The sequence below is a fragment of the Anguilla rostrata genome, chromosome 4 (assembly GCF_018555375.3).
Source record: "Anguilla rostrata isolate EN2019 chromosome 4, ASM1855537v3, whole genome shotgun sequence".
Taxonomy (NCBI): domain Eukaryota; kingdom Metazoa; phylum Chordata; class Actinopteri; order Anguilliformes; family Anguillidae; genus Anguilla; species Anguilla rostrata.
Window position 1 is genome coordinate 65,317,234 of NC_057936.1, and position 27,685 is coordinate 65,344,918.

General features: G+C 44.2%; 3 protein-coding genes and 1 long non-coding RNA gene across 4 annotated transcripts; all 4 read left to right on the plus strand.

Annotated features, from left to right (window-relative positions):
* Positions 1 to 2,441: 2,441 nt before the first annotated feature.
* LOC135254012 (uncharacterized) lies at positions 2,442 to 4,910 on the plus strand. Its single transcript, XR_010329734.1, has 3 exons — positions 2,442 to 2,835; positions 3,208 to 3,606; positions 4,254 to 4,910. It is a non-coding gene; the product is annotated as an uncharacterized LOC135254012 (long non-coding RNA).
* Positions 4,911 to 5,738: 828 nt separating this feature from the next.
* LOC135253992 (tripartite motif-containing protein 16-like) lies at positions 5,739 to 10,967 on the plus strand. The gene is made up of 6 exons (XM_064333900.1): positions 5,739 to 6,495; positions 6,967 to 7,062; positions 7,301 to 7,534; positions 9,382 to 9,541; positions 9,786 to 9,836; positions 10,271 to 10,967. Exons 1-6 carry the CDS (start codon positions 5,905 to 5,907, stop codon positions 10,963 to 10,965), a joined length of 1,827 nt encoding a protein of 608 aa, XP_064189970.1. The 5' UTR covers positions 5,739 to 5,904; the 3' UTR covers positions 10,966 to 10,967.
* A 2,326-nt stretch (positions 10,968 to 13,293) lies between these two features.
* Positions 13,294 to 17,880, plus strand: LOC135253996 (tripartite motif-containing protein 16-like). Its single transcript, XM_064333910.1, has 6 exons — positions 13,294 to 15,159; positions 15,754 to 15,849; positions 16,090 to 16,323; positions 16,461 to 16,620; positions 16,834 to 16,884; positions 17,253 to 17,880. Exons 1-6 carry the CDS (start codon positions 14,569 to 14,571, stop codon positions 17,783 to 17,785), a joined length of 1,665 nt encoding a protein of 554 aa, XP_064189980.1. The 5' UTR covers positions 13,294 to 14,568; the 3' UTR covers positions 17,786 to 17,880.
* A 476-nt stretch (positions 17,881 to 18,356) lies between these two features.
* Positions 18,357 to 27,640, plus strand: LOC135254171 (E3 ubiquitin/ISG15 ligase TRIM25-like). The gene is made up of 7 exons (XM_064334151.1): positions 18,357 to 20,357; positions 21,514 to 21,609; positions 21,848 to 22,081; positions 25,112 to 25,271; positions 25,517 to 25,567; positions 26,512 to 27,352; positions 27,397 to 27,640. The coding sequence occupies exons 1-7, from the start codon at positions 19,767 to 19,769 to the stop codon at positions 27,638 to 27,640; spliced, it is 2,217 nt and encodes a 738-aa protein (XP_064190221.1). The 5' UTR covers positions 18,357 to 19,766.
* The last annotated feature ends 45 nt before the right edge of the window (positions 27,641 to 27,685 follow it).

Below are 27,685 nucleotides of genomic sequence, written 5' to 3' on the forward strand. Positions count from 1 at the left end.
TCCGCACACCTGCGCCCCCGTCTCCAGGTGCAGAACCTGCGGTCCCAGGTTTCCCGCGCTGCCGTGGCGACGCTGGGAGACCTGTACCGCCACCTGCCGCGCGCCATGGACCCGGAGCTGGACTGGACCGCCAAGGCGCTGCTGCAGAGGGCCGGGGAGACCAGCAAGTTCATCCGGCAGGACGTGGGCGTGGCCTTGGGCCACATGGTGCGCGGCTGCAACCCCGCCCGCTGCATGAAGGCGCTGCTCGGCGGGGGCCTGAGGTGGGCGCGGCAGGGGGGCGGGGCCTTACCTCACGCACATTTCGGCGGGACACCGTAGAGGAAGTCTAACGCCGTTTTTTTGGCGTGCAAAAAGGATTTAAAAAAAAAAAATGTTTTAATGTGTTTTTTTCTCTCGCTAGTGACCGTAACGCGGCCATTAGGGACTGCAGTGCCCGCCAGCTGCTGGTCCTCATTGAGACTGTGGGGGTGACGCGCCTCCTGGACTTCAAAAAGGAACTGCTGAACAACTTCCTGTCCGCCGTCTGCCGACTCCCTCGCGACGCCTCACAGGAAGTCAGGTGGGCCGGGAGCATCCTTACCCCGCCGGCTGTCTCTGTCGGATCTTCTGCCTCCGGCGAAGGTGCAGCAAAGGCTAACACAGGAACCCCCGTCTGATAAATGTAACCCACCGTCTCTTCCCCCCAGGAACTGCGGCAAAAAGATCGTCGAGGCGCTGTCAGCCCACAAGGAGCTGAAGAAAAAGCTGGCGAAGTTTCAATAATGAATCCTCCTCTTCCTCTCCAGCCGTTTCAGACTTAAGGTAAAGACCTGTTCCAGGCATTTAGCCGCCCTGTAGTCAATTCTGACTGTGAGTGGAGTAATAGTAGATGGGCATCAAGCTGTTGTCTAAGGTGCAATTTCCCTGAAGGGACTGGATTGTGGGTAATATTGTGAATATTTTTCTCCCTTTTCAGACAACATTCATTGACTGCACACACATGACGAAGACTCAATTGACTAACATTAATTTTTAATTGACCGCCCCTAAGCCCAACCCTTAAAACCAAAACCCAAGACATGCATAAGTAATCACACCCTCCATAAAACAAGACAGCCAATGTTCAGGATATGACATTACCAAGACAGCCAATTTTCAGGATATGACATTACCAAGACAGCCAATAAGTAGAATATGACATTACCAAGACAGCCAATATTCAGGATATGACATTACCAAGACAGCCAATAAGTAGAATATGACATTACCAAGACAGCCAATATTCAGGATATGACATTACCAAGACAGCCAATAAGTAGAATATGACATTACCAAGACAACCAATAGGCAGAATATGACATTACCAAGACAACCAATAGGCAGAATATGACATTAACGAGGCAGCCAATAAGCAAACAACTACATAAATGACAGAGGCGATAAGCAGATGACAAATGAAAAAAGGAAAAAAAGATGAAAAATGAAATGAGCAAATGAACAAAAGATGACGAACAAGACAGCCAACGAGTGGGCAGTGACACAAGACAGCTGTTTGGCCATTGGACGGAAGATGACAAGGAAGAGGGCCAATGAGCAGAGAGCGATGAACAAGAAAGCCAACAGGCAGATGACCAGGCAGTTATTTAGGAGATGAGGACATACATGAGAAAACTAATGAGCGTACGTGGGACAGATCAACAGTTCTCCAAGCCCTGAGGGACGCTTACATTCTGAAGACATCCTAAATGATATCCTCTTTCATCAAGGGGTCCCCCCATGTTCCCAAACACCACACCTCGAAAAAAAGAAGAAAAAAAAAAAGAAAAAAAAAAATAAAAAAAGAAAAAGAAAAAAAGAAGCCAGCTTGGGGCCCAATGCGAGGCTTGAAACCTCATGAAAAGAAAAGAGGGGGGCACCCCCCAAGCAGCCCGTCAACCCAAAGGGCACCCCTGGATCGGAGAGCCTCAGGACGCCCCCAGCAGGTCCACATCCCCAAACCCCCAAACCCTGCAGCAGCGCAGAAAGAAGGATGGATCTGCCAGAAGAGGCTCTCCCGTTTATGCCCTGGAACACAGACGCCAGGTCAGTCCGTCATAAAAATTTAACAAAAATACTTCTTCACTTTAATGATCTTTTCAAGTTAAAAACGTGAAGAATTCAATTACTATCTTGGCAAGATAAATATGCAAGCATTGCCATAGTTTGTAGCACATAATACAGGGAGTCTTTAGTGTAAGCTTTAAAGCTTTTAGATACCTTTAAGGTGTGATTTAGCACTGGCAGTTAAAGGTTTCAAATGCTCTTTATGTTTTGAGTTGTAAATCTTGATCATTGATAATTCAGAGAGCATCCTTACCCTGCCTGTCTCTGTCGGTTCTTCTGCCCTGGAGAAGGCGCAGCAAAGGCTAACACAGGAACCCCCGTCTGATAAATGTACCCACCGTCTCTTCCCCCCAGGAACTGCGGCAAGACGATCGTCCAGACGATGTCAGCCCACAAAAAATAATCACACCCTCCATAAAATAAAATGGCATGAACAAGACAGCCAATACACAGAATATGACATTCTAACACCACACCTCAAAAAAAAAGAAAGAAAAAAAAAGGAAAAAAGAAAAAAAAAAAGAAGCCAGCTTGGGGCCCAAGGTGAGGCTTGAAACCTCATGAAAAGAAAAAAGGGGGGCACCCCCCCAAGCAGCCCGTCAACCCAAAGGGCACCCCTGGATCGGAGAGCCTCAGGACGCCCCCAGCAGGTCCACATCCCCAAACCCCCAAACCCTGCAGCAGCGCAGAAAGAAGGATGGATCTGCCAGAAGAGGCTCTCCCGTTTATGCCCTGGAACACAGACGCCAGGTCAGTCCGTCAAAAACATTTAACAAAAAAATTTCTTCACTTTAATGATCTTTTCAAGTTAAAAACGTGAATTCAATTACTATCTTGGCAAGATAAATATGCAAGCATTGCCATAGTTTGTAGTACATAATATAGGGAGTCTTTAGTGTAAGCTTTAAAGCTTTTAGATACCTTTAAGGTGTGATTTAGCACTGGAAGTTAAAGGTTTCAAAAGCTCTTTATGTTTCGAGTTGTAAATCTTGATCATTGATAATTCAGAGAGCATCCTTACCCTCCCTGTCTCTGTCGGTTCTTCTGCCCTGGAGAAGGTGCAGCAAAGGCTAACACAGGAACCCCCGTCTGATAAACGTACCCACCGTCTCTTCCCCCCAGGAACTGCGGCAAGACGATCGTCCAGACGATGTCAGCCCACAATAAATAATCACACCCTCCATAAAATAAAATGACATGAACAAGACAGCCAATACACAGAATATGACATTCTAACACCACACCTCAAAAAAAAAGAAAGAAAAAAAAAGGAAAAAAGAAAAAAAAAAAAAAGAAGCCAGCTTGGGGCCCAATGCGAGGCTTGAAACCTCATGAAAAGAAAAGAGGGGGGCACCCCCCAAGCAGCCCGTCAACCCAAAGGGCACCCCTGGATCGGAGAGCCTCAGGACGCCCCCAGCAGGTCCACATCCCCAAACCCCCCAAACCCTGCAGCAGCGCAGAAAGAAGGATGGATCTGTCAAAAGAGGCTCTCCCGTTTATGCCCTGGAACACAGACGCCAGGTCAGTCCGTCAAAAACATTTAACAAAAATATTTCTTCACTTTAATGATCTTTTCAAATTAAAAACGTGAATTCAATTACTATCTTGGCAAGATAAATATGCAAGCATTGCCATAGTTTGTAGTGCATAATATAGGGAGTCTTTAGTGTAAGCTTTAAAGCTTTTAGATACCTTTAAGGTGTGATTTAGCACTGGCAGTTAAAGGTTTCAAGAGATCTGTCTCCACTTATTACATTACATTACATTACATTACAGGCATTTAGCAGACGCTCTTATCCAGAGCGACTTACACAACTTACAATTACTCTTTATATTCTGAGTTGTAAATCTTTTGAAAGTCCTATTCATACATGTTAACAGCAGTGATAATTCAGAGCAGGATCTGTACATTCAAACCCACACAGATTACTCATTAGCTGACCTCTGGCAAGTGCATTCGTGAGTATTATATAACCAAAAACGTACATAATTTGACCAAATGGCACTGTGTCCCTCTGTAAATTGACCAAAAACCTTCAGATATGGGAGTCCAGTGGCCAAATGTGTGTTTACATCGCCACCAGTAAGTATTTTTAAAGTTATGCGATACAGTTTGCTGTAGAAAGTCATCAGAGAACGCGATGACCTCACACACCTTTTCCACACAGGAAGCGAGATAACGATGGCCATGAAAACTGGACTATTGAACCTCGGAAGCCGCCGTGAAGATCGTCGGTAACGTGAATAATGTGCTGTCGCTCACTGTGTGTACGCTTACGTGGCTATGCAGCCAGATAAACACACTTCTAATAAAGGTCCAGAAGCAGGAGTTGAGTTTCTGAGTTTCCTTTACTGGAAGAAAATTTGTAAAACGGCCAAACCAGAATGGGACAGACACTGAGTTTAGCAACAATGGTCAAATGCAATAACATAAACAAACATCAGTGACTGCACACAAACAGTACAACTGAATCACTAGGTCCCTCAAAGCAACGGAGTTGCTAATGTTTCTCACGCGTAAAACAAAACATAACACTTGGACAACTATGTAGCAAGTGTATCATTTGTGAGGTAAGTATTACTTCATTCCTTAATATGTCAGTCTAACGTAATATATATGCGCACATACTGTAACTCTTATTAATTGATTATTCCGAGATAGTGCTTCAAAAAGAGCTGTTACGGAGAGGAAGAAAGAAGGTAGACTTCGCTTGCTCTTTTTCATGTTTGACGAACAATTTCAAAACGACAATGCATGAAGCACCCGCTTAAGATGATAATAAACTTAACCAGCAGAGGGCGCCAACAACATGTAACGACAATTCAGTCCGTAGAAATGAAACTTAATGTTTGGGCAGAATACTCCCTGCCTGGCATCTGTAAGGTGTCGAAGTCCGAACGTAAGTACGAAGGTGTGTGCACTTGTGCGTTCTTTAAACAGTCACTTCTATTCATCTTTATGAAGCAGGAGAATGACCTCAGAAACCGGTCCAGTAGAAACTTAGATGTACAGTCCCATTCTGTTTTTATTTCCACTTTTCAGACTTCTCTGTCATCACTGGGAAAGGCTTTGCTGACTAACCCAGTTGGCCAGTCATGTTGCTTGATTTGGTTGTCCCTGAGCAGGACAAGGTCTCCTACTGTCTTAGGCATACGCTTACCACAGAAACAAAATGAAATCCCTAAGGGGGGAAAAAAGCATTGGAAATCTGCCGAGCGAACCCAATGGTGGAAGAAATGTCCAGGTCGGTCTATAAAAAGACGTCATCACTGTAACAGTCTGTATAGGCTATATATTACTAGGCTGTATAGGCTACGCCTTCATCGCCAAGGCCTCCCATCTATTGAATGGGGCACAATTTACACGTTGGAGATCAAATCTGATTGCGTGTAGCTAAACTGTCAAACTTGTCACTCCAAAGTAGGCTGGCCAGTAGAGACGCATCACCATCGGCTAAACGTAGATCCCCCTGAATGGATTACTACTCGCAAAAGAACTTGACCTCGCAAAAAAAACATTTCCTAACTGCAAAAGCCTGACCTCACGAAACATTTCAACTCGCCAAAACTTGAACTCCATAACTTTATATACTGAGAGCTGTGAACAGCAACACAGCCGTGCACTGAGAGAGGCTGTGTTTCACAAGCTGCTGAAAGTCTGCACTTTCTCCACACTCCCTGATCTGCTCAGCCTGGTCTCAGTCTAACACCACACCCCCTGCAGCTGTGGGCTGAACCAGGAAGTCACTCCCACTCTCTCTGTCACGCAGTTTCAGAGAAACGAAACTTATCTCTGTCTCTGTCAGTGTGAGCAGTAAAATGGCTGAAGGTGGAGGTTTACTGGATCAGGACCAGTTCAGCTGTGCGATCTGCCTGGATCTGCTGAAGGATCCGGTGGCTATTCACTGTGGACACAGTTTCTGTATGGGCTGTATTCAGGGCTGCTGGGATCAGAATGATCATACTGGTGTCTACAGCTGTCCCCATTGCAGAGAGACTTTCACTCCAAGGCCCGCTTTGAGAAAAAACACTATACTGGCTGAAGTGGTGGAGAAACTGAAGAAGACAGGACTCCAAGCTGCTCCTCCTGCTCACTGTTACGCTGGACCTGGAGATGTGGCGTGTGATGTCTGCACTGGGAGAAAGCGCAAAGCCGTCAAGTCCTGTCTGGTGTGTCTGGCCTCTTACTGTGAAACTCACCTCAAACTTCACGATGCACTCCACCCAGGAAAGAGACATAAGCTGATCGATGCTTCTGGAAACCTGCAGGAGAAGATCTGCTCTCACCATGACAAACTGCTGGAGGTTTACTGCCAGACAGATCAGCAGTGTATCTGTTATCTGTGTACGATGGATAAACACAGCGGGCATAAAACAGTTTCAGCTGCAGCAGAAAGGACTGAGAAACAGGTAAGCACTGAAACTCTTACACAAAACACTCAAGCTTTTTTACAGTAATGATAGACATCATTTTGACTTATACCTCCAATATGTAGGTTTATGACACGTGTTTTATATACTTTGTTTCAAATATTTATGAAGTGCATTTGAAATATTTTATATATTTTGAAAAATAATCGAACAGCACAGTTATTTTCAAGCAGAAGTCCACAGTGATAAAGCAGTAAGAGCAGGAAGTGAACCCAAGTCAGCTCTCTGTGACAGCTCTGTTCACACCCTTCACCCCCCTATTCACTCCCTGAATGGGAATCAACATGACTGGAGCAGCTAGTTCACTCACACAGTTTAGAAACATTAACTGTAAGGCCAGTTCACTTCTACACACTCACCAACAGCTGTCAGCATACAGAAAACATCATAGAATTAGTTTAATTTGGAGTAATTTGTGTAATGTGATATGAAAAAAAATTCTGTCTGTAGAAGCAGCTGGGGGTGACACAGAGTAAATTCCAGAAGAGAATCCAGGAGAGAGAGAAGGAGCTGCAGGATCTGAGACAGGCTATGCAGTCACTCAAGGTAGGTACTGACCAGAGGAGAAGACAGCAGCTGGCTGCTGGAAGAGCCATTTCAGGGCTCAGTCAGGGCTCTCCTCCAGTCAGCCAGTGAGGAGTCCAGTGTTGGGCCACTTTTCAGCCCTGTGGGGCTCAATCCCCCTGAGCCACACTGTGGAGAACAGGCTGTCTGGGGTCCCAGTAAGAGCTGAGTGAAAGGCCTTGTTAAAATGTATAGCCCCCCTCTCTCTGTCTCCTAACAGCGCTCTGCACAGGCAGCAGAGGAGGACAGTGAGAGGATCTTTACTGAGCTGATCTGCTCCATTGAGAGAAGGCGCTCTGAGGTGAAAGAGCTGATCAGAGATCAGGAGAAGGCTGCAGTGAGTCGGGCTGAAAGACTCCTGGAGAGACTGGAGCAGGAGATTGCTGAGATGAGGAGGAGAGACGCTGAGATGGAGCAGCTTTCACACACAGAGGATCACATCCATTTCCTCCAGGTAACATCACTGGCTCTCTGACAGTCTGCACTATGTACATTGCACATACAGTACATTGAGAAGTGTGTTCCTCAAGATCTAGCATCTGCACAGGAATCTGAATCTGAATTGTGATATTTGGAATAAATTCCCTGTGATCAACACTGTTTGATTGTACAAGTGTGACTCTAGCCCATAGTTAAACTAGCTTTTTTCGGGAGTTGATCTTTTAACTCTCTTGAAGAGACTTTTCAGGCAGCAGGCCCTGATGGCATATTCCCAAGAGTAATCAAAGAGTTAAGTGAGATCATCTTATACCACTGGCAGGTATTTTAGACAGTCTTTAGAATCTGGGGAAATACCTGAGGACTGGAAGCAAGTTAATATAATACCAATATATAAGAAAGGGGACCGTACTGATCCAGGAAACCACAGGCTTGTCAATTTAGCTTGCATCACATGTACAATATTGGAATCTATAATTAGAGACAAGTTAGAAGTGCTTCTTGAAAATAACAACATCATAAGGGATAGCCTGCATGGTTTTTGCAAGGGAAGATGCCTGACAAACCTTCAGGTATTCCTTGAAGATGCAACCAAGTCTTTTCATTATAACAATACTTATGATATTATTTACATAGGTTTCCAAAAGCCATTTGATAACGTACCGCATGACAGACTTCAAGACAGTAGGATATTAGAGGAGGTATTTCAGAGTGGATTTGAAACAGAACACAAACAGTAGTGGTAGGAGTAATAGTAGCTGAGTAGGGAACTGTGGGAAGTGGAGTCCCACAAGGATCAGTGCCCAGCCAATAGTTAGGAATCTACCAAAGTCATCCAAGAAGATTTAAAATCCAGAATTTGGCAGAAAACTGGCAAATTAAATTCAGCATAGCTAAATGTAAAGTTCTGCATGTGGGAAATAAAAACATTATGCAGTATTATTTTATGGGAGGAACAAAACTGGAATGTGCTCAATTTGAAAAAGACTTGGGAGTAATATTTGATCAAAGCCTTTTAGGTTTTAGGCACTGTGCTGTATATAGCCAAAAACACTGAGTATAAACCAAGAAAGTTATACTCACCTTATACAATACATTTGTTAGACCACACTTGGAGCATTGTGTGCGGCACTGGGGGCCGCACTAAAGATATAGGGGCTCTGGAAAAGGTTCAAAGAAGGGCAACCAAATTTCTTCCTGGTATGAAAGATAAAGCTATGAGAAAAGATTTAGGATGCTTAATCTCTTCAAGATTAGTAAAAGGAGACTTGATCAAAAAGGATGATTTGATTGAGGTCTATAAATTCATAAAGGGGATCAACAAAGCGATCTACTAGAGATCTTTCAGATTGAGTTCTGCCCTGTTGATTAGGTCAAGAGTTTACAGTGAATCCAATGAAAATGAGGTAGTTTCAGAAAGTATCGCGATAAAGCTAATATAACATCTAAGTGCATATACTGTTTATGTATGAAAACAAGGGTTTCTGAGCAATACAGGGTTAAATGTTATGCAAATTGGCATAATTGTGTGCCTGACATTGTAAAGTATACAACTATAAAATGGACAGCTAATTGGTCAAAGACAAATTTTCAAGTCTTACTTGCCTAACCACACAAAAACCCATTGATGTTTACTGGCCACAGCATAGCACCAAGTGTGTAATCAACACCGGTGTGGAGTTGAATCAGCCTCCTATATACCTAATAAATCAACACTAAAATAATTGATTGAAAAAGATTAACCCTGAACACACAGGTACAGATCTGAAAATACCCTTTTCGCATGTCTCACTCCAGATTTTTTAATCCCAGTAATTTTCTGTGCTGAGACTGTTCTCTGTCTGTCTGTCTGTCTGTCTGCAGAGCTGTCAGTCTCTGTGTGCCCCTCCTGGACCTGGAAACATACCCAGCATCACTGTCAGGCCACACGTCTCTTTTGAGACTCTGAAGAAATCTTTCTCTGAACTGAAAGAGCAGCTGGAGGACATCTTCAAGGTGGAACTGGTCAAAATATCTAAATCAGGTAGTTAAAAGCTTTATGGAGCAAAATAATTTTTTTTCTAGTTTTTATTCCATCAAAAACAATGGTCACATACAGCAAAGTGATTATAATTATCTGTTAGACTCTACAGGACATACTGAGAATATCTGAAATCCATCTCAATGTAGACATTATCCTCAGTCTCCATCCTGAAATTTCTCTTTGTCCCTCTCTATATATGCATGTATCTTTCTTTTTGACATTTTCTCTCACTCTGTCTCTCCAGTGAAAGAAGTCTATACTGTAGAGCCCAGCACCAGGGAGGATTTCTTACAGTGTGAGTACTCACTCTCAAACTCAGCTGAGACACACACACAGGAAGAGTGATCACTGCCATGCAAACACACACACACACACACATGCACACACAGGCACACACACACACACACACACACACTCACACGCACACACACACACGCACACACACGCACTCACAAAAACAGACATGCACACACACACATACACACACACACTGATCAGCCTGGTTGCCTTTCATTACCTTGCAGGGTGTGGGAACCATTTTTTATTTCAGGAAAATACAGTCTGAAATGTTTCAGAAAATTCCAAACCAAGTGTGTGAGTTTCAGTGACATGTGTATGGAGATTAAACTAAAATCACGCTGTCTTGTATGAATGGAGAAAATAATGAATTACACACAGACCATAGATGGACCTGTCCTCATAGTAATTCATAACCTTCTCATCCATCAGATTCCTGTCAGCTCACTCTGGACCCCAACACAGTGAATCAACACCTCTGTCTGTCTGAGGGGAACAGAGAGGTGACCCATGTGGCACAGATCCAGTTATATCCTGCTCATCCAGAGAGATTTGAGTGCTTGCAGAACAATTCATATCCCCTGACATGGAATCCAAATACTGGATCATACATAGAACCCTATTCATATCCAGGTTTTAACATCTACCAAATTATCGGGAATCAGAAGCAGTTACAAATGGAGAGATTAAAAATGTATGCCCAAGTGCTGTGCAGAGAGGGTCTGTCTGCACGCTGTTACTGGGAGGCTGAGTGGAGCAGGACTGGGGAGGTTTCTATAGCAGTGTCATATAAAGAGATCATCAGGAAAGGGCAGGGTGATGAGGGCATAATGGGAAATAATGACAAGTCCTGGAGTTTGCGCTTCTCTAACAGCAATGGCTCTTTCTGGTACAATAATGTGAGCACTGGAATCCCTGTTCCCCCCTCCTCCAGAATAGGGGTGTACCTGGATCACAGGGCAGGAACTCTGTCCTTCTACAGCGTCTCTGACACAATGACCCTCCTGCACAGAGTCCAGACCACATTCACTCAGCCCCTCTATCCTGGGTTTTGGGTTTGGGAAGTTGGATCTTCAGTAAAACTGTGTGATCTGGAAAGAGAGAAAGGGAAGATCAGCTGTAATTAGAATGAGAGAAAAAAACACTACAGTGAGACAGAGAGAAGTAAATAAAATATAAGATAAAATTTTAGGTTCTGATGAGGTGCTCAGTCAGTAAAAACCCCCACCATGAACACAACTTTACACCTCTACCAGCACTGGGGTCAGAGGCACATTACACAGCTACACCTCCGCCTCAGCCCCCACGGGTCAGAGCACATTTTACACAGTTCTACACCTCTACCAGCACTGGGGTCAGAGAGGCACATTTTACACAGTTCTACACCTCTACCAGCACTGGGGTCAGAGGGCACATTTTACACAGTTCTACACCTCTACCAGCACTGGGGTCAGAGGGCACATTTTACACAGTTCTACACCTCTACCAGCACTGGGGTCAGAGGGGCACATTTTACACAGTTCTACACCTCTACCAGCACTGGGGTCAGAGGGGCACATTTTACACAGTTCTACACCTCTACCAGCACTGGGGTCAGAGGGGCACATTTTACACAGTTCTACACCTCTACCAGCACTGGGGTCAGAGGGCACATTTACACAGTTCTACACCTCTACCAGCACTGGGGTCAGAGGGCACATTTTACACAGTTCTACACCTCTACCAGCACTGGGGTCAGAGGGCACATTTTACACAGTTCTACACCTCTACCAGCACTGGGGTCAGAGGGCACATTTACACAGTTCTACACCTCTACCAGCACTGGGGTCAGAGGGCACATTTTACACAGTTCTACACCTCTACCAGCACTGGGGTCAGAGGGCACATTTTACACAGTTCTACACCTCTACCAGCACTGGGGTCAGAGGGGCACATTTTACACAGTTCTACACCTCTACCAGCACTGGGGTCAGAGGGCACATTTTACACAGTTCTACACCTCTACCAGCACTGGGGTCAGAGGGCACATTTTACACAGTTCTACACCTCTACCAGCACTGGGGTCAGAGTCACAGGGCACACCTCTGTCCTTTTACACAGTTCTACACCTCTACCAGCACTGGGGTCAGAGGGGCACATTTTACACAGTTCTACACCTCTACCAGCACTGGGGTCAGAGGGGCACATTTTACACAGTTCTACACCTCTACCAGCACTGGGGTCGAGGGGCACATTTAAAAGTTCTACCCTCTACCAGCACTGGGGTCAGAGGGCAATTTACACAGTTCTACACCTCTACCAGCACTGGGGTCAGAGGGGCACATTTTACACAGTTCTACACCTCTATCAGCACTGGGGTCAGAGGGGCACATTTTACACAGTTCTACACCTCTACTAGCACTGGGGTCAGAGGGGCACATTTTACACAGTTCTACACCTCTACCAGCACTGGGGTCAGAGGGGCACATTTTACACAGTTCTACACCTCTACTAGCACTGGGGTCAGAGGGGCACATTTTACACAGTTCTACACCTCTACCAGCACTGGGGTCAGAGGGGCACATTTTACACAGTTCTGAGAGAAGCCAAGGAGTGTGTGGAGGTCTCTTCTCCATAGACTGTCCCAAAATCACTGTGCAGGATCCCATCTTGGGAGGTGCAGTGAGTAGCACTGTCACCTGACAGCAAGAAGGTTCCAGGTTCGAATCCAGCCTGTGCCCTTCTGTCTTTGAGTTTGCAGCAAATGTTTTTTTTGTTTTCTTCACTTTATCTTTATCTTTTTCTGCAACATTTACACTTGATTTTCATGATTTATAAAATGTGTACACGCTCTTAAACACGAGATAAAGTAACGCTTACAGTACTGATGCTTCTTGTCTGTAACCTGCAAGAGAGCCTCCTGAATGGGAAGATGTAAATGCTGGCATAGAAACTTAAGAGACTCAGAGAAACCCTCTTCACTTCATGAGAACAGAGTGAACACTGAGCTCTAACCGTATGATACTCGTACTATCATAGTTAGTATTTACATTAATCAAAGTATTAATTTTTTTATTTTCAGTTTCTCCAGTTTCTCCTTTTTTATCATTATCTATTTTCACCTATACACAAAGCAGTGACATAGCTTATATTACAATCATAGAAATCATGACATATATTCTTTCAGATCAATAGGGTCAGCATCTGTGTAATCAGTAGAGGTCACCTGTAAGAATCTTTTATTTTTTTCTTATGTTATGGAAACACCATATTATAGACCACCCAGACTATTTTTATTGAAAAAAACTGTGTAACAATCCATTGGGCGCTGATGACTTTATTTGTGGGTTTGTGGATTCAATAAAATGTGCAAATGCTTCATTAAGAACTGTGGCCTGGTTTTGGTGTCTGTTAGAAATAGAACCTTATTGGTGTAGGGCATCAGGCAATAACCTGCATCTCGTCATCATCATCATCATCATAAAACCTTTATTTAAATCTCAAAAGATCATTGCCCATCATTTACAGTGATGTTCAGCTTAAACATACCAAACACAAACAAACATCTCGCACAAACCTACCAAACATCCCTGCTTTACCTGGGGAAACAGGTGGTGGCTTCTTGAGATTCACCTCTGATAGATGCTGACAGAATTCCTCAATGTAAGAGATGATTGGCTGAGTCGCAGTATGAATAACTGCCACCATTTCTTTTTGATTTTTTCTCACCACTCTTTGAGTGTTTTTTTTTTCTCTTTTCTTTCACAGACACCTCCTGCTCTGTATTAATGCAGTGCAAAAGAGTTTTTTTATTAAACAAATTTATCACAATTAAGAAAAAAAAAAACAGAATTCCTGGACTTGCTGATGGCTGCACTCTAGTTAAAAGTAAAGAAAACATTTGCAAGCTGGATCAGGAATAATTACACTTCCATTTGCTAGACGCTAGATAAACTAGCTTCCTGGCTCCTGTGAATGCTGCAGGAGACAGCCACGGAGACAGTTAATCAGCCCAGTGCTAGCCAGGAACTGTGATTGGGGTGGCTAGCGGCATTAGCCCCGCAAGTTGGCTAGCTGGCGAGCCATATTATGTTCTTAATCGCAGGTGTGCTTAACACGCTAGCGTTAGCTAATTAGCATGCTATGTGGCTAATGGCACAATCACCGGCTGAAAAATGAATAGAAAGTTAGGCGAACTTTTGCAGGCTGGATCAAAACAATCACGCTTGAAAGTTGGTAGTTGCCTGTTAAACCCAATGCCGTATTTGGAAATGCACAGAAATTGTCTCGTGTGCAGCTGTTTTTTTCGTCCTGACAAAAAAAAGTTCCTAACTCCAAAAGCCTGACCTCACAAAACATGTCAACATGCCAAAACTTGAACTCCATAACTTTATAGACTGAGAGCTGTGAACAGCAACACAGTCGTGCAGTGAGAGAGGCTGTGTGTTTCACGAGCTGCTGAAAGTCTGCACTTTCTCCACACTCCCTGATCTGCTCAGCCTGGTCTCAGTCTAACACCACACCTCCTGCAGCTGTGGGCAGAACCAGGAAGTCACTCCCACTCTCTGTCACGCAGTTTCAGAGAAACGAAACTTAACTCTGGCTCTGTCAATGTGAGCAGTAAAATAACAGATAACATTATACAGTTGAGTCTGCTCAGAACTAGAAATATATCCTGCTCTTTCTCACACAGATTCATAAAGACTTTACTGCATTCTGAACTAAAACTAATCTGCGTTTTTTGCAGTAAAATGGCACAGGCTGCAGGTCTTCTGGATCAGGACCAGTTCAGCTGTGCAATCTGTCTGGATCTACTGAAGGATCCGGTGACTATTCCCTGTGGACACAGTTATTGTATGGGCTGCATTAAGGGCTACTGGAATCAATATGATCATACTGGAGTCTACAGCTGTCCCCAGTGCAGACAGACATCCACTCCAAGGCCTGTTCTGGGCAAAAACACCATGCTGGCTGAAGTGGTGGAGAAACTGAAGAAGATAGGACTCCAAGCTGCTCCTCCTGCTCACTGTTATGCTGGACCTGGAGATGTGGCTTGTGATTCCTGCACTGGGAGAAAGCGCAAAGCTGTCAAGTCCTGTCTGGTGTGTCTGGCCTCTTACTGCGGAACTCACCTCCAGCCTCACTATGAATCTCCTGCCTTTAAGAAGCACAAACTGGTCAAAGCCACTGGAAACATGCAGGAGAAGATCTGCTCTCATCATGACAAACTGCTGGAGGTTTACTGTCGTACTGATCAGCAGTGTATCTGTCTGCTGTGTGTGATGGATGAACACAGAGGCCATGATACAGTCTCAGCTACAGCAGAAAGGACTGAGAAACAGGTAAAGAATCAAACACTTACACATAAGAAATATGTTTTATTGCTACAATATAGAGGCTAATGGCTAGTTATATAGAATGTATGCACATATATTAAATATATTAAATATTAAGATATTTACTGAGTAAATTTGAAATATAGTATACATTAGAAAAATTACTAAGCAGTGATTTCCAGGTGTGAAGTCCACAGTGATAAAGCAGTAAGAGCAGGAAGTGAACCCAAGTCAGCTCTCTGTGACAGTTCTGTTCACACCCCTCACCGCCCTATTCACTCCCTGAATGGGAATCAACACGGCTGGAGCAGCTAGTTCACTCACACAGTTCAGAAGCTTTACCTATAAGCCCATTACACTTCTAGACACTGACCTGCAAGTGTAATTTATTTCATGCTTAATTACTGTGTGCTTGATTCAAAATAATGTATTATTTAACAGAAGAATTTACCGAATTCAGGAGATTTTAATAGGGATAAACTCCAACAAACTTTCCTGATATGTCATAAAAATTAGTGTTTATTTTGTGCTTAAGATTTAATTTGGTGCTAGTATTATGAAATGAATGCACAATAATATGGAAAAACAATTTATCCACAGAAGCAGCTGGGGGTGACACAGAGTAAATTCCAGCAGAGAATCCAGGAGAGAGAGAAGAAGCTGCAGGATCTGAGACAGGCTATGCAGTCACTCAAGGTGAGTACTCGCCAGAGGAGAAGACAACAGCTGGCTGCTGGAAGAGCCATTTCTGGGCTCAGTCAGGGCTCTCCTCCAGTCAGCCAGTGAGGAGCCCAGTGTTGGGCCACTTTCCAGCCCTGTGGGGCTCAATCCCACTGAGCCACACTGTGGGGAACAGGCTGTCTGGGGTCCCAGTAAGAGCTGAGTGAAAGGCCTAGTTAAAATGTACAGCCCTCCTCTCTCTGTGTCTCCTAACAGCGCTCTGCACAGGCAGCAGTGGAGGACAGCGAGAGGATCTTTACTGAGCTGATCAGCTCCATTGAGAGAAGGCGCTCTGAGGTGAAAGAGCTGATCAGAGATCAGGAGAAGGCTGAAGTGAGTCAGGTTGAAAGACTCCTGGAGCGACTGGAGCAGGAGATTGCTGAGCTGAGGAGGAGAGACGCTGAGCTGGAGCAGCTTTCACACACAGAGGATCACATCCATTTCCTCCAGGTAACATCACTGGCTCTCTGACAGTCTGCACTTTGTACATTGTACAAACGTGGTGAGGTATATTCCTCATTTACGAAGATGACATTTTCACAGGAATCTAATTTGAGACTGTTCTTTGTCTGTCTGTCTGTCTGCAGAGCTGTCAGTCTCTCTGTGTCCCCCATGGATCTGGAGACTTACCCAGCATCACTGTCAGTCCACACGACTCTTTTGAGGCTGTGAGGAAATCTGTCTCTGACCTGAAAGAGCGACTGGAAGACATCTACAAGGGAGAACTGGTCAAAATGTCTATATCAGGTTGTTCAAAACATTAAGGAGCAAAATTATTTTTTTCTCATTTTTACTCAATGCAGACCAATGGCTAGATAAAATGAATGAATATAACTGAATAATTGAAATCCATCTGAATATTTGAAATCTATCTTGATGTCGACATTATCCTCAATCCCCACAATCAAATTTCCCTCTCTCTATTTCTTTCTGTCTTTTTCTGTCACTCTGTCCCTGCAGTGAAAGAAATCTACACTGTAAACCTGAGGACCAGAGAGGAGTTTTTATTTTGTGAGTGCTCGCTCTGAAACTCTTTTCTGAGAAACACACACACACACACACACACTCAAACACGCACACACATACACACGTGCACACACTTGCACACATGCATGCAGTCACACACTCAAACACATACACACACACAAGCACTCTCTATAAAAATATTGAATTTTCTTTCTCTGAAACAGTACTCTTTCATTAAAAAAAACTTTCCTCCTACTCCATCACTATGTGTCTGCTGAAACAATCAAGTAAATGCAGGGAAACACACATACAGAGATAGAAAAACTGAAGTATGAATGAACAAAAGAGTGAATGATCAACAAACCTGAGATAGACCCGTCCTCATATTAAATCTTTACCTTCTCCTCCATCAGATTCCTGTCAGCTCACTCTGGACCCCAACACAGTGAATAAATGCCTCCGTCTCTCTGAGGGGAACAGAGAGGTGACCTGTGTGAGAGAGAGCCAGTCATATCCTGATCATCCAGAGAGATTTGAGCGCTGGGCCCAAGTGCTGTGCAGAAAGGGTCTGTCTGGACGCTGTTACTGGGAGGCTGAGTGGAGTGGGATTGGGGAGGTTTTTATTGCAGTCTCATATAAAGAGATCAGCAGGAAAGGAAGGGGTGATACCTGTATAATGGGATATAATACGAAGTCTTGGTGTTTGCGCTGCTCTCCCTCCAGTTACTACTTTTTGCACAATAATATGCGCACTGAAATCCCTGTTCCCCGCTCCTCCAGAATAGGAGTGTACCTGGATCACAGGGCAGGAACTCTGTCCTTCTACAGCGTCTCTGACACAATGACCCTCCTGCACAGAGTCCAGACCACATTCACTCAGCCCCTCTATCCTGGGTTTGGGGTTTATTTTGTCGACTCTTCTGTAAAACTGTGTGATCTGTGGTGAGAGAGGGGAGATCAGCTGTAATCAGAGTGAGAGAGAAACACTGCAGTGAGACAGAGAGGAGAAGTGAATAAAATATAGAAGATTAAATTTGAAGATCTGATGACAGGCTCAGTCAGCAACCCTATTATGAGAAATTAGAAGTATAAGAAACACCATATTATAAATGCCTGAAACATATTTTTATTGAAAAACCTGTATAACAATCAATTGAATAATTGTATAACTGAATCTCATCATCATCATCATCAAACCTTTATTTAAATCTCTGAAAATAATTGAGGGTGCCCCTCATTTACAGTGATATTCAGCTTAAACATACCAAACACAAACATCTCGCACAAACCTACCAAACGTCCCTGCTTTACCTGGGGAAACAGGTGGTGGCTGCTTGAGATTCACCTCTGATAGATGCTGCCAGAATTCCTCAATGTAAGAGATGATTGGCTGAGTCTCAGTATGAATAACTGTGCCACCATTTCTTTTAGATTTTTTTCTCACCACTCTTTGAGTGCTTTTTTTATTTTTTATTTTTAGCTTACTTGCTAGTTTTTGGGAGTTCAAGCTCAGTCTTTCCCAATTTCCTATATCCTGAATAGTGTCTTTGTGAAAATGCTCTACTCAGTTGTGGCAGTCTGAGAGGTGCATTGGTCTCGGCTGCACTGGCTGGTGGAGAGAGCACACACACCTGGGCTGCGTTAACTAATCAGCCCAGGTGCTTAAAGGTGTGCTGCTCTCCACAGTTCGGCACCGAGACTGGGAGCTAACACCGAGATGATTTTCGTTTTGTATTATTTTGCGCACGAAAGAGAACGGAAGGAATCCTCAGCTGGGATTCTGGAGGAGCTGGACCTGGCCAGGAAGGCGGGTCAGCTACAGAGTGGGCGAACTGAGAAGTGGCTGCTCTGTTTTACTTTCTTTTGTCTTTGTTATTTTAGCTTGTTTGTTTTAGTTTATTGTTTTCGTCTGGAACCCGTGAGGTGGAATGATGAAGTGGTCCGTTTATTTTATTTAATGTTTGTGGGTGCGCGCTCTCTCTCCATAAACACATTTACCACAATGAATAAAAATAATTAATAAAAAAAATAGAATTCCTGGCCTTGCTGATGGCTGCACTCTGGTTAAAACTAAAGCAAACATTCGCAAGCTGGATCAGGAATAATTACACTTCCATTTGCTAGACGCTAGATAAACTAGCTTCCTGGCTCCTGTGAATGCTGCAGGAGACAGCCACGGAGACAGTTAATCAGCCCAGTGCTAGCCAGGAACTGTGATTGGGGTGGCTAGCGGCATTAGCCCCACAAGTTGGCTAGCTGGCGAGCCATATGTTCTTAATCGCAGGTGTGCTTAACAAGCTAGCGTTAGCTAATTAGCATGCTATGTGGCTAATGGCACAATCACCGGCTGAAAAATGAATAGAAAGTTAGGCGAACTTTTGCAGGCTGGATCAAAACAATCACGCTTGAAAGTTGGTAGTTGCCTGTTAAACCCAATGCCGTATTTGGAAATGCACAGAAATTGTCTTGTGTGCAGCTGTTTTTTTCGTCCTGACAAAAGTTCCTAACTCCAAAAGCCTGACCTCACAAAACATGTCAACATGCCGAAACTTGAACTCCATGACTTTATAGACTGAGAGCTGTGAACAGCAACACAGTTGTGCAGTGAGTGAGGCTGTGTGTTTCACGAGCTGCTGAAAGTCTGCACTTTCTCCACACTCCCTGATCTGCTCAGCCTGGTCTCAGTCTAACACCACACCTCCTGCAGCTGTGTGCAGAACCAGGAAGTCACTCCCACTCTCTGTCACGCAGTTTCAGAGAAACGAAACTTAACTCTGGCTCTGTCAGTGTGAGCAGTAAAATAACAGATACCATTATACAGTTGAGTCTGCTCCGAACTAGGAAATATCTCCTGCTCTTTCTCACACAGATTCATAAAGACTTTACTGCATTCTGAACTAAAACTAATCTGCGTTTTTTGCAGTAAAATGGCACAGGCTGCAGGTCTTCTGGATCAGGACCATTTGAGCTGTGCGATCTGTCTGGATCTACTGAAGGATCCGGTGACTATTCCCTGTGGACACAGTTACTGTACGGGCTGTATTAAGGGCTGCTGGGATCAGGATGATCATACTGGTGTCTACAGCTGTCCCCAGTGCAGACAGACATTCACCCCAAGACCTGATTTAAGAAAAAACACCATGCTGGCTGAAGTGGTGGAGAAACTGAAGAAGACAGGACTCCAAGCTGCTCCTCCTGCTCACTGTTACGCTGGACCTGGAGATGTGGCGTGTGATGTCTGCACTGGGAGAAAGCGCAAAGCTGTCAAGTCCTGCCTGGTGTGTCTGGCCTCTTACTGTAAAAGTCACCTCCAGCCTCACTATGAATCTCCTCCTCTTAAGAAGCACAGACTGGTCAAAGCCACTGGAAACCTGCAGGAGAAGATCTGCTCTCATCATGACAAACTGCTGGAGGTTTACTGTCGTACTGATCAGCAGTGTGTCTGTCTGCTGTGTGTGATGGATGAACACAGAGGCCATGATACAGTCTCAGCTGCAGCAGAAAGGACTGAGAAACAGGTAAGGACTGAAACTCATACTGTAAGAGAAATGGTTTATTGCTACAAAATGGAGGCTTATGACCTGTGTTTTATCGAGATTATAAAGTACATATACACTCCTGGGCAAAAAAAAAAAAAATGGCCCAAGCCCAAAATGGCAAAATATTAAGCTTTTAATGGTCTTAATAACAAATCATTGGTCAGAAAATTAAGAAGAATTAAACAAATGTACTCCTGAGACCTCCTGTGACACCATTTGCTTGTTTATTTTGCTGCAGTGAACTGGAAAATCTAGAAACAGGGAAATTCACTTATACAGTAGACAAATTAACATAATGTCAAATAAAAGAGTCATGTTTTGTATTTGGTTGCATATCATTTTTTTGTATTTGCTTGCATATCATTTGCATGCCATGATGTCTGTGACCTATCAACATCATCAGAGTCTGGATATCTTATTTTCAGGTTTTTCCAGCATTGTTTCTCCTGATTAATTTTCCTGTTGAACTCAATGGAAAAAATATTCTTAAAGCCATTTAGCTAACAAATGTGTTCCATACTGTATCAGCATAATTTACAGCTGAATCTAGTCCCACCCCCCAATTCCCATAGACATCCATTCAAATGCAAAGAGTTTTTGTTTCGCTTGTAGGACAACCTGAAAATCAGATATCCAGACTCTGGTGATTTTGATAGGTGCATTTGTTTAATTCTTGCTAATTGTCTGACCAATGATTTGTTGTTAAGACCATTAAAAGCTTAATATTTTGCCATTTTGGGCTTGGTCCATTTTTTTTGCCCAGGAGTGTATATTTAAGATTAATATATTCTGAATGGTTCATACAAAAGTACTGAACAATGCTGGTATTTCCAGGTTTGAAGTGCACAGTGATAAAGTTGTAAGAGCAGGAAGTGAACCCAAACCAGGTCTCTGTGACAGCTCTGTTCACACCCCTCACCCCCCTATTCACTCCCTGAATGGAAATCAACATGGCTGGAGCAGCTAGTTCACTCACACAGTTTAGAAGCTTTATCTATATATACACTTTACACACTTACCTGAAGGATTTAATGAAGATTAGTGCTTTGGACATGTGTGTAATTTTTAACTTCATTATTAAACAAATGTAAACATAATGTAAAATACTATAAGTGGAAAAATCATCTATTCACAGAAGGAGGTGGAGGAAAGACAGAGTAAATTGCAACAGAGAATCCAGGAGAGAGAGAAGGAGCTGCAGGACCTGAGACAGGCTGTGCAGTCACTCAAGGTGGGTACTGACCAGAGGAGAAGACAACAGCTGGCTGCTGGAAGAGCCATTTCAGGGCTCAGTCAGGGCTCTCCTCCAGTCAGCCAGTGAGGAGCCTAGTGTTGGACCACTTTCCAGCCCTGTGGGGCTCAATCCAACTGAGCCACACTGTGGGGAACAGGCTATCTGGGGTCCCAGTAACAGCTGAGTGAAAGACCTAGTTAAAATGTACAGCCCTCCTCTCTCTGTCTCCTAACAGCGCTCTGCACAGTCAGCAGTGGAGGACAGCGAGAGGATCTTTACTGAGCTGATCTGCTCCATTGAGAGAAGACGCTCTGAGGTGAAAGAGCTGATCAGAGATCAGGAGAAGGCTGAAGTGAGTCGGACTGAAAGACTCCTGGAGCAACTGGAGCAGGAGATTGCTGAGCTGAGGAGGAGAGATGCTGAGCTGGAGCAGTTTTCACACACAAAGGATCACATCCACCTTCTCCAGGTAAAATCATTGGCTCTCTGACAGTCTGCACTATGTACATTTTACATACATGGAGAATTGTGTTCCTCATTTACGAAGATCTAGCATCTGCACAGGAAGCTGAATCTGAATTGTGATATTTGGTATAAGCTCCCTGTGATCAACACTATTTGATTGTACAAGTGTGACTCTAGCCCATAGTTAAACTAGCTTTTTTCGGGAGTTGATCTTTTAACTCTCTTGAAGAGACTTCTCAGGCAGCAGGCCCTGATGGCATATTCCCAAGAGTAATCAAAAAGTTAGGTGAGATCATCTTATACCACTGGCAGGTATTTTAGACAGTCTTTAGAATCTGGGGAAATACCTGAGGACTGGAAGCAATGTAGTATAATACCAATATATAAGAAAGGGGACCGTACTGATCCAGGAAACTACAGGCTTGTCAATTTAACTTGCATCACATGTACAATACTAGAATCTATCATTAGAGACAAGTTAGAAGTGTTTGAAGTGTTTCTTGAAAATTACAACATCATAAGGGATAGCCTGCATGGTTTTTGCAAGGGAAGATGCCTGACAAACCTTCAGGTATTCTTTGAAGCAGTCTTTTCATTATAACAAGGCTTATGGTATTATTTACATAGGTTTCCAAAAGCCATTTGATAAGGTACCACATGACAGACTTCAAGACAGTAGCAAATTAGAGGAGGTATTTCAGAGTGGATTTGAAACTGGCTACAGGGTAGAACACAAATAGTAGTGGTAGGAGTGATAGTATCTGAGTAGAGAACTATGGGAAGTGGAGTCCCACAAGAATCGGTGCTGGGACCACTGCTGTTCCTCATTTAAATCACCTTGACAGGGACATAGAAGGTACATTAGTCGAATTTGCAGATGATACAAAACTAGGAGGCCCAGCTAATAGTTAGGAATCTACTAAAGTCATCCAAGAAGATTTAAAATCCAGAATTTGGCAGAAAACTGAATGTAAAGTTCTGCATGTGGGAAATAAAAGCATTATGCAGTATTATTTTATGGGAGGAACAAAACTGGAATGTGCTCAATTTGAAAAAGACTTGTGAGTAATATTTGATCAAAGCCTTTTAGGTTTTAGGCACTGTGCTGTAGCAGTAAAAAACGTCCCAAATGATGCTGGGGTATATAGCCAAAAACATTGAGTATAAACCAAGAAAGTTATACTCACCTTATACAATACATTTGTTAGACCACACTTGGAGCATTGTGTGCAGCACTGGGGGCCGCACTACAAGAAAGATATAGAGGCTCTGGAAAAGGTTCAAAGAAGGGCAACCAAATTGATTCCTGCTATGAAAGATAAAAGCTATGAGGAAAGATTTAGGATAATTAGTCTCTTCAAGTTTAGTAAAAGGAGACTTGATCAAAAATAATTATTTGACTGAGCTTTTTAAATTCATAAAGGGGATCAACAAAGTGAACTACTAGATATTTTTCAGATTGAGTTCTGTTAGTAGAACGAGGGGACATAAATAGAAATTAGAAAAAGGTAAATTCATATAGTGAGTAGTGAATGTGTGTAATAGCCTACCTGGTCACATAGTGGAGGCAGAAACTCTGGGGATTTTCAAGACAAAGCTTGATATGGTGTTAGATAGTCTGTAGACAGTGTTGCCATATTGGGCGCCTTTTGATTACTTTGAGAGGGGAAAAATAGCGTTGGGCGGGTAGATGAAATTTTGGCTACTTTTATCAAAATTAGGCGGGTTTTTGAAAATATTGTGAAAATAATATTACCAAACAAGCAGCGCAGAAAATACCAGTACCGTTTCTCTGATGCAGTTTACTGCCGGTCGATTTAATCAGCGGTATTTGCAGAATGCATAATGCCCCCCCCCCCTGTCGACAGCATCCAACAGCACCCCCCCACCCCACCCCCAGTTGACCGCAGCCCACCCTAATACAGCAGGCTAAAACCGGCCCTGTCATGTTTTTGGCTGGTTTTTATTTAATCGGCAGGTTTTACGTTGTGATTGGGCTGGAAACTGTCAATCAGATCTGACAACAGTGTCTGTAGATAATCAGAGCACTAGATACAATTTACTCAGGAAAATGGTGGAAAATGGCCTGTTCTCATCATTATGCTGTGCTATGTTATGTTAAGAGTTGAAACTGAACTCTAATGGGAGTTAAAATACTACCTCCTAAAAGAGTAAGGTTGTAGTACTCTTATTTGATTTAACATGAACTCTTTCACACTATTAACTCACACCAATAGGTAGTTTAGAGTCTCCAAAAAGCCTACTGCATGTCTTTAGACTGTAGGTGGAAACCAGAATAGACATGGGGAGAACATGCTAACTCCACACAGAAAGCCCCCTGCTGGGATTTGGACCAAGGACTTTCATGTTGTGAGGGGACCATGCTAGTCGCTCCACCAATTTTATTACGTGACAACAGAACATGCCTGCCAAATTCTAACTAATGTTACCGACAATTTAATCTTACCGTATCATTCCCTCGTCTTCTCGTTGGTCTGAAGTCAATGACGCTATCCTTCTGCCCTGTTGATTAGTCCAAGGGTCTACCATGAATCCAGATGAAAATGAGGTAGTTTCAGAAAGTATCACAATGAAGCTAATATAACATCTAAGTGCATACACTGTTTATGTATGAAAACAAGAGTTTCTGAGCAATACAGGGTTAAATGTTATGCAAATTTGCATAATTGTGTGCCTGACATTGTAAAGTGTACAACTATAAAATGGACAGCTAATTGGTCAAAGACAAATTTTCACTCTTACTTGCCTAACCACACAAAAACAACATTGAAATTCACTGGGCACAGCACAGCACCAAGCGTGTAATCAACACCGGTGTGGAGTTGAATCAGCCTCCTATATACCTAATAAATCAACACTAAAATAATTGATTGAAAAAGGTGAACCCTGAACACACAGGTACAGGTCTGAAAATACCCTTTTTGCACGTTTGTCTCACTCCAGATTTTTTAATCCCAGTAATTTTCTGTGTTGAGACTGTTCTCTGTCTGTCTGTCTGTCTGTATGTCTGCAGAACTTTCAGTCTGTCTGTGTCCCTCCTGGACCTGAAGACTTTCTCAGCATCACTGTCAGCCCACACAGCTCTTTTGAAGCTGTGAGGAAATCGGTCTCTGAACTGAATAAGCAGCTGGAGGACGTCTTCAAGGTGGAACTGGTCAAAATATCTAAATCAGGTAGTTAAAAGATTTATGGAGAAAAATCATTTTTTTCTAGTTTTTATTCCATCAAAAACAATGGTCCCATACAGCAAAGTGATTATAATTATCTTTTAGACTCTACAGTACATACTGAGAATATCTGAAATCCATCTCAGTGTAGACATTATCCTCTATCCCCATCCTGAAATTTCTCTTTGTCCCCCTCTTTATATATACATATATCTTTCTTTTTGACATTTTCTCTCACTCTGTCTCTGCAGTGAAAGAAGTCTATACTGTAGAGCCCAGCACCAGAGAGGATTTCTTACAGTGTGAGTACTCACTCTGAAACTCTGAGACACACACAGGAAGAGTGATCACTGCCATGCAAACACATGCACACACAAATAGACACACACACACACACGCACAAGCACATACAAACACATACACACAAACACAAACAAACACGCACACGCACACACACACACTCACACACTCACACATGCACTCACACACACGCACACACTCATACACACACATATATACTATATATACCAAATATATGTACCAAACCATGAAGTCAAATCCGAGGTATTACATGGAACAAAGATTTATGTCTACTGTTCACACTCCTGCTGGCCATCATGGGTAAATTTAATGTTATGAAGGTTAAAGGTAAGATCTCTGCAGTATAGAGTGTTACAGTTTGTAGTCCTAAAACCCGGAAGTAAGCACACATTTTTGAGCCCTGGGTTCCCTTTTTTCCCACAGGGGTTTTGTTTTCTGCCGAAAATAAGGTCTGCGGTGAATGTAAGCCTATGAGAGTGTCACGTTTTTGTTCTACGAGATAAAATACACACATTAATATTTCAACCTTGGATTTCTAATCTATTAGCTAAAGCTTTTTAATGCTTTAAAAAAGTAAGTTGCTAACAAGTTGTTATAATGAGACTACAACAATGGTTGCATTCTGGCAACCACCAATCCCGCCTGCACGCAACAGCCATTGTAGTTTCAAAATAGCAACTTGTTAGTAACTTATTGTTTAAAGCACAAAAAAAAAATTGCAGTAGAGATACAGTATTAATGAGTGTAATTTATCGTTCATTAACCACAGACTTTATTTTTGGGAGAAAACGAAATCCCAGTGGGAAAATAGCATTGGAAATCTGCCGAGGGAACGCATGGCGGAAGAAATGTCTGGGTTGGCCTATAAAAAGACATCATCACTGTAACACTCGACTGTCCCACAACGTGCTCTTCTCCTCTGCAGCGTCTGGCTCCTCTACTGCGGGGTTCTCAGTCGGCTCAGCCGCCCCGCCCCCCCTGTTCGGCTCGACTGCCGCATCCTCCCCGTTCAGCCAGCAGGCCAAGGCCACACCCGCATTCGGCTCGACTGCCGCATCCTCCCCGTTCAGCCAGCGGGCCATGGCCAGACCCGCATTCGGCTCGACTGCCGCATCCTCCCCGTTCAGCCAGCAGGCCAAGGCCACACCCGCATTTGGCTCGACTGCCGCATCCTCCCCGTTCAGCCAGCGGGCCATGGCCAGACCCGCATTCGGCTCGACTGCCGCATCCTCCCCGTTCAGCCAGCAGGCCAAGGCCACACCCGCATTCGGCTCGACTGCCGCATCCTCCCCGTTCAGCCAGCAGGCCAAGGCCACACCCGCATTCGGCTCGACTGCCGCATCCTCCCCGTTCAGCCAGCAGGCCAAGGCCACACCCGCATTCGGCTCGACTGCCGCATCCTCCCCGTTCAGCCAGCAGGCCAAGGCCACACCCGCATTCGGCTCGACTGCCGAATACTCCCCGTTCAGCCAGCAGGCCAAGGCCACACCCGCATTCGGCTCGACTGCCGCATCCTCCCCGTTCAGCCAGCAGGCCAAGGCCACACCCGCATTCGGCTCGACTGCCGCATCCTCCCCGTTCAGCCAGCAGGCCAAGGCCACACCCGCATTCGGCTCGACTGCCGCATCCTCCCCGTTCAGCCAGCAGGCCAAGGCCACACCCGCATTCGGCTCGACTGCCGCATCCTCCCCGTTCAGCCAGCAGGCCAAGGCCACACCCGCATTCGGCTCGACTGCCGAATACTCCCGTTCAGCCAGCAGGCCAAGGCCACACCCGCATTCGGCTCGACTGCCGCATCCTCCCCGTTCAGCCAGCAGGCCAAGGCCACACCCGCATTCGGCTCGACTGCCGCATCCTCCCCGTTCAGCCAGCAGGCCAAGGCCACACCCGCATTCGGCTCGACTGCCGCATCCTCCCCGTTCAGCCAGCAGGCCAAGGCCACACCCGCATTCGGCTCGACTGCCGAATACTCCCCGTTCAGCCAGCAGGCCAAGGCCACACCCGCGTTCAGCTCGACTGCCGCATCCTTATCCTCTGATTCAGATGACGACTGAGGAACTGTGGCTGTATGTGTGTGTGAGTGTGTGTATGTGTATGTG